Below are 16432 nucleotides of genomic sequence, written 5' to 3'. Positions count from 1 at the left end.
AACAACGCTGAGTAGGGCCATCTCTCCATCTTCCTTTTATAAGTTTGTCTTTACGATTATTTTGTTTCATGTTTTTTTAAATGACGGAAAATAAATACAATACAATACAATACAGGGAACGAAGGGGGGGGGGGGCTATGTGATCTTAACTTTTTCACTGTTTTACCCGAATCTGGAACAAATGGATTTTGACATGAAGCGAGTGTGAATGGAGTATATAATATTATATCTGATGCAAAGCGCATGGTTCGCTCATAGTATAAATCATTTATTTTCGGGGTTTGTTCTTTTCTATAGGACGCACTGAAGCGAGTGTGAATCTAATGCAAAGCGCATGGTTCGCTCATAGTACAAATCATTTATTTTCGGGGTTTTGTTGTTTTCTAGGACGCACTGTATATTTCAAGAGTAAGTTTTTTGTTCAGCCAATAGTTAAATACATCAGAATGGCTTGAATGGCGTTTGTTTAAAAGGGTTCCATTCAAGCTGTAAGGGAAAAGCATGCATGGAAGGTTTGTGACACAGATGTCACCATGCTACAATTGACACAAGAGATTTAGAGCCTAAAAGATTTATAATGATTTGATAAAATACAATAATGATGATGTATGGACACCAATGAAGATTCTTAGTGATCGATTTGACCGGAATCTCACAGGATTCGAACCTGTCCCATGACATCAACAAATTGTGTACATTTAATCACATGACAGAGAATAGAATATATTCTTCTTGTTATACTGTGGAGTTTTTTAAAATTTCAACTAACATTATTCTTTGTAAGCAGTTTAATAAACCTTTGTACATAATTTTGTTTTAAGGTATTTTCGGCAGCGATACTATGAAAATATTTTGATTAGACTGCACGATATTTGATTTTAGGCCTCTGTTATCGTCTTTAATCATAATGTCATGAATATTATTTAATATGGTAAATTGGTTCAATCCTCAGAGAGAATTCTTTACATGTATTCAAATTTGATTGTTACCATATTTCTCTTCCTTTCAACAGACTTTTCTCTCTCCCTCCCCTTTTAACCTCTGTCTCTGCAGGCTGGCAGTATTCCTGTTAAATCTTGTTAACATGATTGTCTATAACTATTATTACCAGCAAGCATGTCATATCTTTGTAATTGATAATAACGGCCAATGAGCTAGTGGTTACAACACCTAATTTATCCAGTAATTTACTTGGAATGCATTATTCTTGCAATGGCGAAATGGATCAAATTTGAGTGTGGGTATAACTGACTCTGAGTTGACAATATCTCCAATCATTTTATAAGCATGTAGGCATTTATACTGAGATGATAATCATCAATAGCACAGAGTATGGCTAAAGTATAGCTCATGTATGCCCGGCCCCGAATGGCAAAAAGAGGGAAGAAAGAAGGGAATTAAGAGGGAAACGCAACGTGAAAAGAATATATTAAAAAAAAATGATACCTAAATTGAATTCCTTCACCACTGTCATAATCTGAAAAAATCCCACACCCTTCCATTCTCAATAATTACTTATAGCTTGTTCTCAATCCACCAAGGAAGAACGATGCACCTGTCCCCCCTCCCCTCCCTCAATTTGTGTCTGTCTGTCACCGAATACTAGTGCCCCCTCGAAATAAAGGCATCGAACAGTAGTACATCTGAAATACCCTTGTTAACCCGTGTGAACGATTTTCTGTGTTCTTTCATTGAATGACAACATTTCCTCTAAGATATTCAAAATGAAATGATATACTTACTTTTTATCATGTTGTCATGTGAAATGTCTTTATCAAAAATCCATGGCAATCCAAATCCATAACAGTCAACTACAACCCCATCTACAACCCCATTGGTCTACACCCAGCCCGTCTCATGTCCTTATAGTGTTTTTTGTTATTGTTGTTTAGTAACTCCATGCTGTTAGGCAGAAAACTTCATGTACAACCCAATTTTTTTTTCTCCATATGGTCTACACCCAGCCCGTCTCATGGTCTAATAATCATTCAATCATAAATAATAACAATCATCAAATGATTATTATATCTTATGGATAGACAAAATGGGCATTAGACAAACTGGGTATTAGACAGACTAGAAATACTAAATGAGCAATAGAACAAATGTTTAGTAGACTTATAGGAGATAGACCAGATAGCTACAGGCGCGTAGCCAGGGGGGGGCGGTGGGGGCGGTCGCCCCCCCCAAAACGCCGGCCAAAAAAAAAAAAAGAGAGAGAAGAGAAAAAAGTAAGAGGACGTAGAAAGAAAAAGGAGCAGACAAAGAAACATGACAAAGACAAATTATGGAAAGACTGTGTTAAAAGATTATAAAAGAAACAACAGATATGCATAAGCTTTGAATTCTACAGCATGATATAGGCCTACAAGCTGATATGATGATATCAGCCCATCGCCTTTCGTCCAGCTCGACATAACATATCAAGCGTATTTACTACCTACAAAATAATAGGACTACCGAGCTCTACGTATATTTTGTGTACAGCGGGTCGGTTCTCTACGTGCTACTTGTGTATTCTTAGTGTGTGTCTAATACGCAGGGCAAGACTCGTCCCAGCGATATAACTTCTGGCCAATCATAATGCTGAATAGCAATGACGTAGCGTTGCATCATGAATAATGTTCTCTGGGGAAAGACGACTCTCGTGGTCACTTGAGACTTGTGTTAGCAAATTTACGATGTGGCCACAACCTGTGTGGCCAATGGCTCACATTAAGAAATTGGCGCTATATGTAAATCATTATGGACCCATCCTCCTAGCTCCGCCAGCTACGGCAAGACGCTATGGCAAGCAAGGCCAGACTGCAAGGTACTTATGCAATATGCATTAAAGAAAGAAACGTGGCTTCAAGAGGAGAGTGGGTGGTAATACTGATTACTCGGATGCGCATGCGATGATTCAGTATGTATCATGTTATTATAGTAACATTGCAACAAGTCTAATGTCACTCTAATACATCTGTAACTATACTATATTAAGTCCCTATATCAGCATAAGTATTGGCATAATCCAGGGTAATGAATGAATAAAAACTTATCTCCACTGAAAAAGGGGATTTTTACGTTACAAATGAAATTTAGCAGGGAACATTACTTTAAAAACAGTCATAGCATATTCATGAGCGGAGGGAGACCGGTTTTCAAGTCGTTTTGCATAATGGATGTTGCTCGGCGGCATTCGGTCTTCCAACATTCTATTGGTCACTATGATCTAGCAAAGACGATTCGGATGATGATTGGATAATTTCACGAACCCGACGGACCCATCTGAATCCTGAGAATGCTATATATTCTCACCATCCAAGGCATTTTCCAAGGCATCTTGCTATAGCATCTAGTCTATATCATAACGCAACCACGAAAGCTGTCATCCCGTCGTCACATCAGAATATTGCTTTGGCTCAAATCTGACGTTTCATCATTGAAAGGTAAAGTATGAATGTAAAGAACTTGGTACAGATATCTATACGAAGATCGTGGCTGAAGTCCAACAGTCCTAGTAGTATAGTGTCCAGTCTGTTTCTGAGCAAATAATAACTAGACTATCAACGCTGTCTATCGCTTGGTCGATGTGGTGACAACAGTAGAAATACAAAATCCACGGCCAAGAATACGAGAACACAGTGAATATACTACATTAGGAATAGCTTTAATAGTAATTCGGATAATATTTTGAACTAATTTATGAGTCAGTATACTCCTGGGGAAACTGCCACACATTGGCATTTTTTTAAATATTTGACCTCCTAATTCAAATTTACTTCGACAAATTTATTATCTATAGCATGAGCGTCTCCCGGTCAATTACCGGTAGACTAAAATCTAAATTCTCAACTCCGTAAATATGTAATTTGATATGCGAGCTCCTATTATTCCATTTGCTCTAAAATTAAAATGATATAGATCATTTTGTTTAGACTTGATACAGTAACATTTCTTATCGAGATTCAATTAACATTTGTCTGATTATGCTCGTGTCATATATTAATATGGTTGTCTTTCCCTAAAAATTATCGTTAAATAAGATGACACAGATAATAATACAAATGTACATGTTTTAATCGAACAGTAGATTTATCCTATAACCGTTCACTATTTTCTCCAAATAGGGCATTCACACATACGATGGAGCGAAAGAGGAATGCACCTGCACCACGCAGTCAAACACTCGACAAGTTCTTTACTTCAAAAAAGAAAAAGAGTGGTAGGTCCCCTCACCTTTTACTTGTCCTTGGCTTCAAACTGTACCTAACGAGAGCGAATTTGTATTTGATTTGATTATTTTGATAGTAAATCAAGTTTGGCTTCCCCTTACTCTAAATTTTTGAACACTAATGATCGGTATAGATTACGGCAAAAGAAAGATGATACATTGCCGCGATAACTGGATTAGATAAAATCACAAAGAGTTCACTTAGTCAAGTGATCAAATCCCCTCAATTAATACTATGAGCACCAAAATAGGTAGCCTAGCAGATTGGGATAATAATATACATGTGAAATCATAAATATTATATTTTATTATTGAGGGCCGCTGTTGAGATGTAATTAAGTATGGTAAATGTAACTATCATTCTTTTTATCACATCAAAATATTAGCATTTTAAAAATTATTTCTTTTCATATCTGCTTTTGCAGAACAACCTGAACACATGGATGTGGCACCCGAACCCCAGTCTGACATAGCCTCCACTTCTTCAACTCATGAAGTACAGTCCCAAACACTTCCTGAAGACCGAGGGTGTAAATCATCAAAATGCCATGTTGCTCAAAGTCAAAGTAAAATTGACGACATAGACATCGGAGAGTTATTGGCTAGAGGGAAGGATAAATTGAACCACACTGATCTAATGAGTGCCCTAAAAGGTTGCCGTGTTCCCCACAAGGATCATCTACCATACTCGATGCACAAAAAGGGTGGTAAAATGGAGAAAAGGTACCTTGGGAGGCATTACTATGATACCTTTCCATGGCTCACGTCGAGTGAGATGGATGGCTATGAGGGTGCTTGGTGTATCTGGTGTGCATTATTCAAGTCTTCCAGCACCTGTGGGGGCCACTGGGATATGGGGACACAAACTGTGGGTGCGTTAGTGAAGAAGCCCCTGAAATCATTTGCAAAACTTACAGGGAAGGACGGCGCTCTCACAAACCATGCAGACACCAACTACCACAAGTCTGTCGCCAGCATGGTAACGGAATTCCTTGCCCGAGCCCAGGTAGATTCCAAAAATGACATAGGAAGTCTGATCGACAAAAATAGAGAAGAGAAGAGACAGGAAAATAGATCTGTATTAAAAATAATAACTGATACAGTCATAGCATGCGCACGTCAAAACATAGCTCTGAGGGGCCATCGGGATAGTGGCAAACTTGGTCTAGATGAGCCGGAGGAGAATGATGGCAATTTGAGATCGCTACTAAGGATGAGGATTCGTGCTGGCGATACGAAGCTGAAGCACCATGTCACACACGGTCTTGGAAATGCCCAGTACATCAGCCCCGAGATCCAGAACGAAATACTTGACTGTACATCGGCATTAGTCAAGGAGAAGATTCTCTATAAAGCCAAGCAGGCAGGAGTGTGGAGCGTCATCGCAGATGAGACAACGGACAGAAAGAAAAGAGAGCAATTGACAATAGCTTTAAGATACGTAGAATTCATTGAAGTAGGGAATGGTGAGAAACAAAAGCCAACCATTGTAGAGGCCCCCATCTGCCTAATAGATGTCCTGCGAGAGATGGTAGAGAAGGTTGGGATAGACCCAACCGATGGCCACAGTGAACTGGCGATGAGCGGGCGCAATATCGGCACAGTCATCTTAGCGAAATTGAAGGAACTCAAACTGGACTTGAAGAAACTTGTCGGCCAAGGATATGATGGAGCAAGTAGCATGAGTAGCCAGCAAGTTGGTGTAGCTGCAGTAGTGAAGGATGAAGCCCCTCTTGCCCAATATTTCCATTGTGCCATGCACATGCTGAACCTTTGCGCCACCAAATCAACTCAAGTAGTTTCCATCAGAAACTGTTTAGATATTATCCAGCAAATGACATCCTTCTTCAACAGCAGTGCCAAAAGGGTTATCCATCTAGAAGCAGAAATTGCAAATGCAGGCATAGAGGAGAGTAAGCAACGAAGGCTGAAAACCCTGTGCCAGACGAGATTCCTAGAGAGACACGAGGCTGTTATAAACACCCTCTCTCTACTGCCATATGTCATTCGGGTGGTGGAGAATATGACGGGATGGCAAATGCCAGAAGCGAGAAGCAAAGCTGCAAGTCTTCTCAGAGCCATCGCTTCATTTGACTTCTTGGTGTCTCTCCACATCCTGGCGAAGGTGAGCGGAATCCTCCTCCCAGCGTCAAGAGGTATGCAGGCTGTCGGCCTAGATCTGGTAGAAGCTGTGACACTGGTGAAACATGCTACAGATGTACTAGGGTCATGGAGGAATGATGACACATTTGACCATCTGTTTGACAATGCTGAGAAGATGGCGAGTGATTTGGATGTGACAGTGGAGCGCCCTAGAACTGCATCCCGTAGTGTGTATCGTCCCAATGCCACTTCTGGAGTTCAAGTTCACAATTCGACACACGAGTACTACAAACTGAATGTCTTCCTCCCTCTAATCGACAATATTGTGACACATCTACAAGACCGCTTCAGTCCCACACAAAGAAAGATAATGCATTTGATGCATCTAGTTCCAGCCTACATAAGCACCTACGAAGATGTGCTTCCTGCAGCTGAGACGTATGATAGCTTGATCGACATCAGCTGTCTTGAAGGTGAGTTCGCTATATGGCTAAAGAGATGGGACAATACAGAAGCAGGAGAGAAGAAATCAGTGAACACAGCGCTCCTTGCACTAGAAGAGTGTTCAAAGATAACCCTACCCAACATCCACTTGCTCCTTCAGGTTTTAGCAACCCTGCCAGTCACAACAGCCCAGGCTGAACGAACTTTTTCAAAGTTAGAGAGAACAGCAACAGCAATACGAGCATCAATGGGGGAGGAAAGGTTGGAAGCTTTACTCCTTATTCAGACTTACAGAAAGGAAACACCTTCAAGCGATGAAGTTCTAGATAAGTTCCGTTCGTCACAGAGATCCAGGCGGATTCTACTTTGAGCAGCTGAGGCTGAGGAAAGTGTAGGAAAGTAGGAATTGCTAACTTATGTAGATACAACCCCGCTCTCTGCTCATACGTCATACTAGAAATAAACATGAACTACATTATGTCATAATTATGTGGCAAATAATGACGAAAGCAATTATGAAAATCTTATGATGAAATGCTGTTGTTTGGTGATTAGTTGATGTATACGTCAATATATTTATCACATGCATGATGCTCATTTCTGAAGATATTCTTTAAAAGAAAAATCGAAATCTTGTATAACAATAAATCAAATAGACGGTCTTCTTTCTCTAATAATGTAATGAAACGTCAAAGCTTCCGCACGAGTGGGGTGGACTGAATTCAGACAAGGATTAAGAACCGAGAACGGTACAACGAATCGTCTTCTTTCTCTAATACTTTAATGAAACGTCAAAGCTTTCGCGCTTCGCGCGGGAGGGGGGAAACTCCCCCCTCCCTGCACCCTCCCCCCTAGGGAGCGCGCTTCGCGCGCTCTGTAAGTGATTCGCACGCTTCGCGTGCTCAGGACCGCCCCCCCTAAAATAAAATCCTGGCTACGCGCTTGGATAGCTATTAGCCTAAATGGTCATTAGACCAAATGATAAGTAGACGAAATGGTTATTAGATCATGTGGATAGTAGACCGGCTGTGTGTAGACCATATGGGAATGGACTTCTTGGGTAGTTCATGAGCTGGTTGCAGACCAACCGGCAATTAACCGTTTGTAGACGAAGACAGAGAGCTGACCAAGTGATCGTACAACTAGATCAACTTGTTCTCAAATGAAGAAATATAAACTTCGGACTATCACTTCCTATATCCAACCCGGCTATCCAATCATTGAAGAGTTTAAAATACAAACCTCCACATCATTCATCGTCAGTTTCTACGATGATTTTCATTCTTTTTATTCTGATAAGATATTGACAAAATAAAGTAGAATATAATGTAGGTTAAGTTAGAGAAAATTAAGATTGCCTTATCCCCGATTTAGAAGCCATTTATAAAATAAGATTCGTCTGTAACACTCAGCGCACAATTTATTATTCTGATGCGAAGAAAAATTAAATTCGACTTGTAAAACCATGAAAATCGTATCTTATTGGCTTATTATTTGCCTATTTAGGATTGCTATAATAATCAAGATCAATAAATTTCTGGTTTTAAATCGTGTAGGGCTTACTACGACTTTTTTGCCCGAAAAACTACTTCAGTATATCTTCAAAAATAGCAAGTTATTTGGTAATATATTGCCTAATAACCCGCTATTCTTCATCCTTACGAAGGTTGTGCATACTCAACCAAAACAGTTATCCAGTAGTAGTAGACGAAATGGTTATTAGATCACGTGGATAGTAGACCGGCTGTGTGTAGACCATATGGGAATGGACTTCTTGGGTAGTAGACCATGGGCCAAGCCTCAAAATTCTTCAGTTCCGTGGTCTCCCCCTGGGAAGTACTTTATTTTGTCCTAAATGATCAATGGACATGTATCTAAGAACAATGGTCAAATGTTCCCAACTTTTGGCTGGTACATTTTTTCACAATTTTGATATAAAGTTGCAAATATCACTGTATGTAGCAGACAGCCATTCTGCAATGATGATGTCATAGCTGTTCCTTAATTGGCCAATCACAGCTGGGGTATTAGAGCTCATAGTGCAATTGACCAATCACAGTCCATGTATTCTGAGTCTTGGTTCGCATGCACTGTCTGTATGTCTAGTCTGCTAGTGCACCATGACCATGGAGTGTTGCATGCACATTGTTGATGGCGATTCGACAAATATTATCTCTTTTTCTGAGACAAGCTGGAGGAAATTTGTTATCAGTGTTCACCAGTGGAAGGAATTTGACATTAAAGAAGGTGTTATTGCTACCCATGCCATTGAAAAGTATGATTTGGAGCTTGTTTTGTCTCCAGATATTCTCAATGTGCCTCCTCAAACTTTGGGTTACCATCGCGCATGTTACATGCGATTTACCGACAAAACTAAGATCGAGAGGGTCAGGAAGAAGCAAGAAAGATCAGGACATGAAGGTAATTTATTACTGTCATTTTTTAAATATTTCAAAAGCATTGTTATGATTAAACAGTGAAGGTTTCATCAGGTTTCAGTCATGGATTGTTTGCCCAGTTTTTTCACATTACAGTCCCATGCATTGGTATTCGTGTAAGATCTGGGTTCTCTTGCGTGGGCTTAACGCTTATCTCTGAAATCACTTGATTTTACCCACAAACTAGTTATTCCCTTAATAAGATATACAGCTACAGGCACTATATATATGTAGGTAGGCTATCACCATAATAAATTCAGTTTCACACACACGCAAAAAAGCAAAGTTAGGGTCTTACTCTTACTTCTTAGACTTAATAATACTAGTCTAGAACCATGAGAACTAGTCTACTTCAATTATTTGAACAAAACACGAGCACCTCTAGATCTATATTAATTCTAAAAAATTTCCAACGTCATTGTACAATACTTAAATTCACTCTAAAGCTTTACTTAAGTTACACTTGGTCATGGGTGACATCTGACTGAGCTGAATTAATTGACAGTAAAGTATTTATTGTACAATAAATTTCATCATCGATGTTGGAAAAGAAAAATACTTAAACAAATGAAATCTTGACTGTTGTCACTCCTGGCAACTTATTCATTGTATGCACTAGGCCTTCTATAATACTGCGAGTGCTGAATCTCATTTTTCATACATGTACGACAAGGTGATAATGGTCGTAAGGTCGACACTGTTTATAGTTGACCTCGTATGGTAAATGTGTAATGTCTAATGACATATTCAAGTTCGATCAAACATCATCGGGAAGAAATTACAAATAATGAGCACGTTGATTCAGCTAATAGTAATGCCACTCAGAAAATAGCTTGGGTATTCATTGACCACATTAACAAGCCATCAATATGAAACAGTTATTCAGCTTTCAATCTTGTTAACTAAGATGTTGAAAAATTATTTTGTCCACAATGAAATTTATGTATTCCTTTTTTAGGAAGGGGACTGAACATTTTCAAATGTTCAAATTGTATATATGGGATATTTCATTATTACATGTAAAGCTTGGACCAATAATAATTTTGTTTTCCTGTTTCTCTTTTTGTCTTTAAAAACTTGCTTCAGCCACAAGAACCAACGATGTTCCACTGGAGGCAGAAGATTCAGGGATAAAGCCACCTTCGAAGATCCGACAACTTCGACCGAGGCAGTCGGATCAGCATAGTGTTCAGCCAAGGGTTCGGCATATTCTTCCAGTGCAGTGCATAATATGTAGGAAAGACAAAACAACTTGTGATCATTTTACAAGGAAAAGAAGGAAGGAGAAATTAACTCAATGTGAAACAATTTCAGCAGGTAAGCTTGTACTTGCTGCAGAAATGCGCACCGATGAGAAGATTTTGATGCAGATTCGTGGGAAGGACCCTGTCGCATTGGAAGTGAGATACCACTTGAGCTGTTACCAGAACTATACAAGGTTTCTCACAAAGAAGGACAAAGAAGAAAACTCTGAGAACATTTTGTATAAGAAGTCATATGATCATTTTTGTAGATCAGTTGTTGATGTAAGAGTGGTGAAGGGTCGAGAAGTGTTAAGGTTACAGAAATTGCTTGGATTGTTCAAGAAGTGTGTGAAGGAGGTAGAGGGAAAAGAAATCCCAAGTTACAAGTCATTTAATTTAAAGCGAAGGCTTCAAAAGACCTTTCCATTTCTCAAATTTCTTAGGTCTTCTCACAGTAATGCTAGTGATTTAGTTTTTGTTGAAGATTTATCTATGGATGAAGTTGCAGAGGACGTTGTTCATCCATTTTCATCCGACATAAGCAGTACAGATGAGACTGATGGGGATACCGACTCTGACATTCATCAAACTGAAGGAGCTCCTCAAGTGAGAACATCATGTGACTTGAGACCACTATATCATGCAGCACAATCACTCAGAAGAGCAATAGAAAGAGGTTCTAATTCCATTCCTCAGCCTCCATGGCCACCAACTGCGAGAGACTTAACTGCAGACATGGCTTTGGGATTAGTACCAGATGCGCTGTATAACTTTATGGCATGGACTGTAGGTGCAACTAATGAACTCCCTCCAGATAATTCAAGAGTGCAGGTGAAGGATGCAAAGAAAAGTAAGATTGTCTCAATATGCCAGGACGTAATGAATCTTGCTTCCAGCGGTAGGACGATTATGCCAAAGCACTCTGCTCTGGCTATGTCGGTGAGACACCTTACTGGCTCGGCGCAGCTCATTGGGCTGTTGAATGGATTAGGGCACTGCTCCTCGAACTCACAAGTCCTCGAGCATGACACTGCCCTTGCTCAACTCCAAATTCAACGAGGCGAGAACTTCATTCCTCCCAACATTTTGCCATCTGTACATACCACACTAGTGTGGGATAATAATGACTTTGGGGAGGAGACCCTCTCCGGTAAAGGGACAACCCATAACACCAATGGCATAATCTTGCAGAGGCCATCACCAGAGCTACTGCACAGTAACTTACTGTTGATAGATGCTTGTACTACTTCTTTCAGTCATCCATAATATTTGTCCTACGATAATGTGGAAATAATTGTAAATGAAAATATGTTGTAAAAAGGTACATTGTAAATAATTAACTGTAATGTCTTTTCTTGTTCATACACCGTACTGTCATTCCAACATATATTTTGTTTTTGTTTTTATTTTTTTACATTTGAGATACTTCATTCAATTTTGTATCAGGAACCCTAAATTACAAGCCCTGCTTTGTAGGTTTCCTCTACAATACAACCTTCAATCAATATTATTACCCATTGCTTCCTTACAGGTGTTAAGATCACTCATTGCTATTCATGGGTTTGAATATTTTTTAATTATATATATTTTATTGATTTAAAAAACAACAACATTTGCATACAAGCACACTGTAATGTCCATCAGTAAAGACAATTCTTTTTGTTTACCTTTACTATTTGAAGTGGAGGCAATAAAATGCTCTACAATGATTCTGCAATATATTTTCTCTAAGGATGTATTACAACAAAAGTAAGCCTACTTCAAGTAAAGCTAAAAGGATTAGGTACAGATATTGTAATAATATGATTTTTTTCTGAACTTCTATAATATTGAATGTACACTGTATTTAGAATAGCATTTACAGTTTGATATCTAAATCTTCATTTGGACAGCCCTTGTCATGGTCTTTTTTTTTTACAGATAATTGTTATAATATCATTTTTTTTCTGAACTTCTATAATATTGAATGTACACTGTATTTAGAATAGCATTTACAGTTCGATATCTAAATCTTCATTTGGACAGCCCTTGTCATGGTCTTTTTTTTTTACAGATAATTGTAATAATATCTTTTTTTTTCTAAACTTCTATAATATTGAATGTACACTGTATTTAGAGTAACATTTACAGTTCGATATCTAAATCTTCATTTGGTCAGCCCTTGTCATGGTGTTTTTTACACGTTCACTTATTAAGGTGAAAATGAGGGTTAAAAACTTGTTGGTGCTTTAAATTACCATATACATGTGTGTAGGTGCAAAATCTGTGATCTATATCGTTATTGACTGTTGTACATATGAATATGTTATGATGTGCAACCCTTGTCTCACTCAGTTTGTAAGTAATTTTGAGTGCACTTTTGAGTTTTACACTTTAGAATTAAAGTGAGTATAGAAGAGTATAATTTGTAAGAGCTAAGAAGTTACAATACATGTACCTGCTTACTTTGGCTGAATTAATTGAACGGAATTATAGATCCAGAGACGTACCATTTTAATATGACAGAGCTAAGAGAGCCTAATATTGTAGGAATGTGATTTCTAAACATTTTTAACGAAATCTTATGGTACATACATGTACATATATAATGCCAATATGAAATACATAAAACATGGTACTGTGAACCTTTGTTTTATTTGTTATAGTAAATAGAACATTAAAAACTATACTATAAAATCAATTTGTCATAGCTTTTCATATGAGGTCACACAGCGAGAAAAAAATGGAAGATAATATCCAAGAAAACAAGATAATAACTGATGCGATTATGCTTGTGTATTTGGAGGGGGGGGGGGGGTATATGATGGGGGCATAAATGTGTGTTCATATGCATGAGTTTGTGTATCTAGGATAAAGTGGATATCAGCAAACATGAGGGACATTTGAATTTACAAGTCACACATAATGTATTTTAAATTAATTTCTTTCATTATATCATTGGGTATTACTGTGTGTATGTGTGTGTGTTGAGGGGGGGGGGGGTTGCCTTTATATATACATGAAGATCTATGTGGTGGGGTGGCTGTGTGTGAATATAAAAATGAGCATGGTTTGAAATTTGGTGAGAAAACATCTTTTGCTGATCATTATGATTGGAAACTACTGTATGTTTACGTCGTTTTCGCTTCATGGAGCTGGGGGGGGGGGGGGGGTGGAGGGTATAGGTTGGGGGAGGGGGTATGGGGCATGTGACTAATAATGCCATCCCTTTGGAAAAATTGATAAATACATGAATACATCTGATTCTATGTTCATACTGATATCAGGTTTTATGAGACTTTTTAACAACATGTTTTTGAATAATAAGGATAATACATGTATTAATCAAGGTATTAATAAATATGCAAATTAAATTTTTACATGATTGAACTTCAATTCATAACATCACACTTCTCCAAACACCATTTGTATGCACAATTAGCATGTTAGGTGCAAAATATTCCAACAAATATCTCCCCTTGTATGGTTGCTAGGGAGGAAAAGTCCATAGCAACCAATTCTTAACTTTTTCTTTGTTTTTGGCCGTTATTAATTAGTGCACAAGTTTCAAACTTGGGAACATGTCATATTTGTTTCAATTACACATTTCCAAGATATTTGGCACATTTGTAGGTACTTCCCAGTCGGAGACCACGGAATTCAAAAACTAAGCAAGAAAACAGGGCTTGGCCCATGGTCTATAGTTCATGAGCTGGTTGCAGACCAACCGGCAATTAACCGTTTGTAGACGAAGACAGAGAGCTGACCAAGTGATCGTACAACTAGATCAACTTGTTTTCAAATGAAGAAATATAAACTTCGGACTATCACTTCCTATATCCAACCCGGCTATCCAATCATTGAAGAGTTTAAAATACAATCCTCCACATCATTCATCGTCAGTTTCTACGATGATTATTTTTATTCTGATAAAATAAAGACAAAATAAAGTAGAATATAATAGGTTAAGTAAGAGAAAATGAAAATTGCCTTATCCCCGATTTAGAAGCCATCTATAAAATAAGATTCGTCAGTAACACTCAGCGCACAATTTATTATTCTGATGCGAAGAAAAATTAAATTCGACTTGTAAAACCATGAAAATCGTATCTTATTGGCTTATTATTTGCCTATTTAAGATTGCTATAATAATCAAGATCAATCAATTTCTGGTTTTAAATCGTGTAGGGCTTACTACGACTTTTTTGCCCGAAAAACTACTTCAGTATATCTTCAAAAATAGCAAGTTATTTGGTAATATATTGCCTAATAACCCGCTATTCTTCATCCTTACGAAGGTTGTGCATACTCAACCAAAACAGTTATCCAGTAGTAGTAGACGAAATGGTTATTAGATCACGTGGATAGTAGACCGGCTGTGTGTAGACCATATGGGAATGGACTTCTTGGGTAGTTCATGAGCTGGTTGCAGACCAACCGGCAATTAACCGTTTGTAGACGAAGACAGAGAGCTGACCAAGTGATCGTACAACTAGATCAACTTTTTTTCAAATGAAGAAATATAAACTTCGGACTATCACTTCCTATATCCAACCCGGCTATCCAATCATTGAAGAGTTTAAAATACAATCCTCCACATCATTCATCGTCAGTTTCTACGATGATTATTTTTATTCTGATAAAATAAAGACAAAATAAAGTAGAATATAATAGGTTAAGTAAGAGAAAATGAAAATTGCCTTATCCCCGATTTAGAAGCCATCTATAAAATAAGATTCGTCAGTAACACTCAGCGCACAATTTATTATTCTGATGCGAAGAAAAATTAAATTCGACTTGTAAAACCATGAAAATCGTATCTTATTGGCTTATTATTTGCCTATTTAAGATTGCTATAATAATCAAGATCAATAAATTTCTGGTTTTAAATCGTGTAGGGCCTACTACGATTTTTTTGCCCGAAAAACTACTTCAGTATATCTTCAAAAATAGCGAGTTATTTGGTAATATATTGCCTAATAACCCGTTATTCTTCATCCTCACTCAACCAAAACAGTTATCCAAACAATGAACGATCATCGAATTGATAACAAAGGCATGACGCCGTCGACCGTTGACACACACGGTATTCTTCACTCACAGACCATGTAGTTTTCCTGTATTTATCGAGTGACATAATCAAGATTTTGTTCTTCTCTCAATCGACTTCTATGAAAAGCCGGGAAAAAAAAATCAAAAGTTATCTTCCTATAAATTATACCAATTAAGATTGACAAATGAAGAAACCAGACAATTTCCGATTTTACTGTTGTATATATTTTTTCATTCACTTATTTATCCAAAACTCCAAGTCGTTTTCGTATATAACATAGAAGGAAAGCACTTTCCAAAGTCCTAGTTTTGTTTACAAACTGAAACATAATTATGTGACAAACTTTCTATCATTTGATAAACGAACTTGAACACAACATAATTCACTCCTGACGACGGATAGTCAACCTGTTCGAAACGTCGAGCCACTACTATTAGCTAACCATCTTCTTCAACCGACGCCAGGCGCGTACGCAGACGGGGGGGGGGGGGGGGGGGGGTACCCCCCTCATTTTTTAAAAATGTGTGGGTATAGGAGGATACCCCCTCACTTTTTGCCATAATCGTTTTTTTTTTAATTGTTTTTTTTATTAAAAAAAAAAAAAAAAACCCACCCACTGAACGAAAAATCGGTAGGCCTAATTTTCCAATTCTCGGAGAAAAAAAAATTGTGCCCTTACCCCCATCTCCATCACTTCCCTAACCCCTCCCCCTCCCCTCCCTTCCCCCGTTAATTCTACTTGTGTGGACAGAAAATGCATTTTGGGACAGGTTTCTTTCCTATATCGAAATGACATACGTTGTTGCCTTCGTTCCACCTCCATACGAATTCCCAGTTTTCCCATTATCTCAGATGCAGGAAAATTTACTTTCATCAATGCCAAATACATTTCCTCCAATTCATCTTCTTTGAAAACTGCGTTTAATTCCATCCACAGTTATAGATGAAGTACGTT

At 38.0% G+C, this 16432-nt stretch overlaps 2 protein-coding genes across 2 annotated transcripts; both read left to right on the top strand.

The window, feature by feature from the left end:
- Positions 1-4128: 4128 nt before the first annotated feature.
- LOC105443988 (zinc finger MYM-type protein 1-like) lies at positions 4129-7133 on the top strand. The gene is made up of 2 exons (XM_011677937.2): positions 4129-4207; positions 4642-7133. Exons 1-2 carry the CDS (start codon positions 4129-4131, stop codon positions 7131-7133), a joined length of 2571 nt encoding a protein of 856 aa, XP_011676239.2.
- Positions 7134-8548: 1415 nt separating this feature from the next.
- Positions 8549-11711, top strand: LOC105437022. The gene is made up of 2 exons (XM_011663165.2): positions 8549-9184; positions 10288-11711. Exons 1-2 carry the CDS (start codon positions 8884-8886, stop codon positions 11709-11711), a joined length of 1725 nt encoding a protein of 574 aa, XP_011661467.2. The 5' UTR covers positions 8549-8883.
- Positions 11712-16432: the final 4721 nt, after the last annotated feature.

The sequence above is a fragment of the Strongylocentrotus purpuratus genome, unplaced genomic scaffold, assembly GCF_000002235.5.
Source record: "Strongylocentrotus purpuratus isolate Spur 01 unplaced genomic scaffold, Spur_5.0 spur5_contig_870, whole genome shotgun sequence".
In the NCBI taxonomy this organism is placed as follows: Eukaryota; Metazoa; Echinodermata; class Echinoidea; order Camarodonta; family Strongylocentrotidae; genus Strongylocentrotus; species Strongylocentrotus purpuratus.
The sequence above is the reverse complement of the archived record's forward strand: the minus strand, read 5'-3'. Positions and strand labels throughout refer to the sequence as shown.